At 37.1% G+C, this 4200-nt stretch overlaps 1 protein-coding gene across 1 annotated transcript; it reads left to right on the top strand.

Moving 5' to 3' along the window:
* The first annotated feature begins 987 nt into the window (after nucleotides 1-987).
* Nucleotides 988-1926, top strand: LOC101628179 (olfactory receptor 8D4). The gene has a single exon (XM_004688807.1). The coding sequence runs from the start codon at nucleotides 988-990 to the stop codon at nucleotides 1924-1926; it is 939 nt and encodes a 312-aa protein (XP_004688864.1).
* The last annotated feature ends 2274 nt before the right edge of the window (nucleotides 1927-4200 follow it).

Genomic DNA, 4200 nt, shown 5'->3' with positions numbered 1-4200 from the left:
GGAACCTGTTATGGAAATACAAATACCTGGTTGTTTGTTTTGCCAAAAAAAAAATGATCAGAGATTCAGAGATAAGAAATGGGGTGGGGAGATAAAAAATGCTGCTGTTCTATCATCAGATTTATTTATTAGCATAGGCTTCTGTCCAGGAAGCCAGTTCATGATTAGAATTAATTAGAGCAAGACAAAAACACTTTCTAAAAGATAAGTGCTGTGATTTATTTTATTTTATTTTTTTGAAGTTTGTGTGTGTGTAGAGTCTGTCATCAAATATTTTTGACATGTCTAGTAGATTCCGAGTTCTTCTTCAGTTAAGAAACCCATTTGAGGTTATGTAACTCTGAATGTCTGAAATTATATAACCCTGGGCTACTTATTTCATCTAAAATCATTGAAAAATCTGGAATCAGTGCTTTGCTGTCCACACTTGGAAACATTATCTAGGACTCATTATAGGCCTTGACAAGAGTCACCTTTTCTTTGAAGTCCTAGAAGCAGATCGCACAGAGACAAGTGTGTCATAACAAAGCATTTTCTCAGCTTTTTCTCAGCTTTTCTTTTTTTAATAAATTATTTGTTTATACATATTTTATATCATTGCTCATTTTTGTATATATGCACAACTCTTTCTTTATGCACTTATTTCACCAATTTGCTTTATTTCACCATTGGTCTTTACATTAGTCTTCTAGTGTTGGAGTTAAAGGTTTTATACTTTGCTAAAAGAATTTGAGATACTGGAGAGGATTTGAAAGTTCATGCATGGTTTCTAAAATCCATAGGTAGACAGATGCTAACTGTTTTTTTGTTTGTTTGTTTTTAATCTGAGTGCTGACCTTCTGGTGGGTAAGAACCCGTTCTCAATGGAGAAGCAGAACAGACTCCAAGATGATGGAGAGCTTGGATTTGGGAATAGGAGCTGAGCTGGGTCTCTGCCTGTCTAACTGGACTCTTTCCTCTTTGACCTCCACAGATTTCCACAGGAGAATGGGTATAAGAAATCAGTCTACAGTCACTGAATTTCTTCTCTCAGGATTAACTGACCGACTAGAGCTTCAGCTGCCTCTTTTCTTCCTCTTCTTGGGGATTTATATAGTTACAGTGGTGGGGAATCTCGGCATGATCTCCATAATTGGGTTGAGTCCTCAACTTCACATTCCCATGTACTATTTCCTCAGTAGTTTGTCTTTTTTAGATTTCTGTTATTCTACTGTCATTGTGCCCCAAATGCTGGTAGGATTTGTAAGCAGAGATAAAGCAATCTCCTATTCTGGATGCATGACTCAGCTGTTCTTTTTCTGTATTTTTGTCATTTCTGAGTGCTACATGTTGGCAGCCATGGCCTATGATCGCTATGTCGCCATCTGCAGCCCTCTGCTCTACAATGTCATTATGTCCCCTCGGGTCTGTTCTCTGCTGGTGGCTGCCGTCTTCTCAGTAGGCTTCACTGATGCCATGATTCATGGTGGTTGTATATTAAGATTGGATTTCTGTGGATCCAATGTCATTAAACATTACTTCTGTGACATCGTGCCTCTTATTAAACTTTCCTGTTCCAGCACATATATTGATGAACTTTTGATTTTTGTCATTGGTGGATTTAACATGGTAACCACCAGCCTGACAATCATCATTTCCTACACTTTCATCCTCTCCAGCATCCTCCGCATCCAGTCTAAAGAGGGCAGGTCCAAGGCTTTCAGCACCTGCAGTTCCCACTTGACAGCTGTTCTTATTTTCTATGGGTCTCTCATGTCCATGTATCTCAAACCTGCTTCCAGCAGCTCAGCCATCCAGGAGAAAGTAACATCTGTATTTTATACCACTGTGATCCCCATGTTAAATCCCCTAATTTATAGCCTTAGGAATAAGGAAGTGAAAAGTGCGCTGATGAAACTTTTAGAAAGAAAAATATCTTCAAATTAATATGCTCTTTCAAGGTTATTTATGTATTATAATTATATCTATGTATATGTTTATACATTGATTCTTTAAAAATAATGTGAATGTGGTGAGATATTATATATACATATATTTATGAATATATATCTGAAATTAAATACAGTGAGATTATTCAATATATTTACATGTGATATGATTAATAAAATGTAATTTTACATTTTACATGAAAATGAGAAGTAGCAAACATTTTATAAAGATTAGTATCATGTTGGGACTGAACATTAATTTTTATTTTCCTTAATCTATCCCAAAAAGGAAAACAAAATAATGACGTACTGTATAGTCACATCAGAGAAAATGATACCATTTTTCATAAGCTATTTTCTTTTGTTAAAATATTTTTTTAAAGATTTATTTATTTATGCATACAGAACTGGGGTATAGGCCAGAGGTTCAGGGGTGGTGAGAGGATTCACCAGAGACAGAGTGGGGAGCAGAACAAGCCAACTCACAAAGTACACTGCTGAGGGGAGCAACGGGCGGGTCAGAAGAGGTCTGCCGCGCCATGTGGATCACCTTTGGGGGCTGGGGGTGTGTGTGGTGAAACTCATGCTGAAGTGGCTTTCTTAGTGCTGTGCTTTAACCCACTGTGCCACCAGGGAGGGCCCAGAATATTCTTCTTTTTTAAAGATTTATTTTTTATTTATGCATACAGAACTGGGGTACAGGCCAGATGTTCAGGGTGGCGAGAGGATTCATCACAGACAGAGTTGGGAGTAGAACAGGCCGACTTACGAAGTACATTGCTGAGGGAAGCAGAGGGCGGTTCAGAAGTCTGTGGTGCCATGTGGATCACCTCGGGGCGGGTGATCAAACTCTGCATTGAAGGGGGCCACAGCTAGGTGCAGTGCTGCGCTCTAACCTGTTGCACCACCAGGGGAGGCCTGATATATATATATATATTTCCTTTTAAATGATCAGGTTCCCTCTTATTTTTTCATTCACAACCAGATTTCTTTCATGGAAATTTCATAGGATTAATCAATGTGTTAGAAGTTATTATATCAACTTTACAATAAATGTGGAAGTATTTTTCCGTGGTTTCTTTTAAAAAGCTTTTTTTTTTTTAAAAAAGATTTATTTATTTATTCATACAGAACTGGGGTACAGGCCAGAGATGTGGAGGGTGAGAGGATTCACCAGAGACAGAGTGGGGAGCAGAACAGGCAGATGGACCAAGTACACTGCTGAGGGGAGCAGCGGGCGGGTCAGGAGAGGTCTGCGGCGCCATGTGGTCTCCTCCTGGGCAGGGAGGGGATCGAACTCATGTAGGAAGTGGGTTAGCTTCTCAGTGCTGTGCTTTAACCCGCTGCGCCACCAGGGAGGGCCCTTAAAGAGCTTTTTAAAGGCTAATGTTGCTCAAAAAGAATTTACTGACAAAGATCCAGCAAAGAGCTAAGCTAATGTGACCCTGAAGTTAGTATCCACTGATCCACTGATCTGACTTAGAACTTCTAGGTCAAGAGATAATATTTTTACAGTTTTATTTGAGATATTATTATTATTAACTTTTTATTCTGTGGAACTAGTATATATGTGCAGTGTTTTCATCTTTATTTCTTTTGCGTTAGTACTTTTTATGATCTAGGTGTCTTTAATTTCCTTTTTCTAAAATGATTTGAATTAGACATAGTGAAATAGTTTATGATTTTCAAGAATAAACTTCTATACAATAAGTCACAATAATATACTTCATGAAAAATTAAATGTGTTAAATAGTTCATTTACTCAGCATATATTTATCAGCCATTAACACATTTCTAAGAACCTATCTCTTCATTGGGCAATGCATGACTATCCACAGATGAAATACTATTCAGTTAATAAAAAGGGTCCATGGATAAACATTAAAAACATCATAAATGAAAGAAGTTAGATGCAAACTATCATATTTTTTATGATTTGATATGTGTATTTCCAGAGAAGGCAAATATAAACAGCAAAATTATATTGATTTCCCATGCTTCAGAGAGAAGGAATGGGAGTAATTGCCTAATACTTATGAAGTTTTCTTTTGAAGTGATGCACATGGTTTAGAACTAGATAGAGGTGATTCTTGCACAGTATTGTGAATATACTAAATGCCACCATATCATTCACTTTAAAATCATTATTTTCCCCCCAATAATAAATCAAACTTCTTGAGACAAAATTATATAAAGTCTGAAAGGACAGTAATTGCATATCAGACACATAGAAATAGATAAGTAAACTTGAGGACATAACAGTAGTGTTAGT

The sequence above is a fragment of the Condylura cristata genome, unplaced genomic scaffold (genome assembly GCF_000260355.1).
Source record: "Condylura cristata isolate star-nosed mole 26May11 unplaced genomic scaffold, ConCri1.0 scaffold00025, whole genome shotgun sequence".
Classification (NCBI taxonomy): Eukaryota; Metazoa; Chordata; class Mammalia; order Eulipotyphla; family Talpidae; genus Condylura; species Condylura cristata.
This window is presented reverse-complemented; position numbering and strand designations above follow the sequence as displayed.

Coding starts and splice junctions, on each gene's coding strand:
- LOC101628179 (XM_004688807.1), top strand. CDS start 988: ATGGGTATAAGAAATCAGTCTACAGTCACTGAATTTCTTCTCTCAGGA.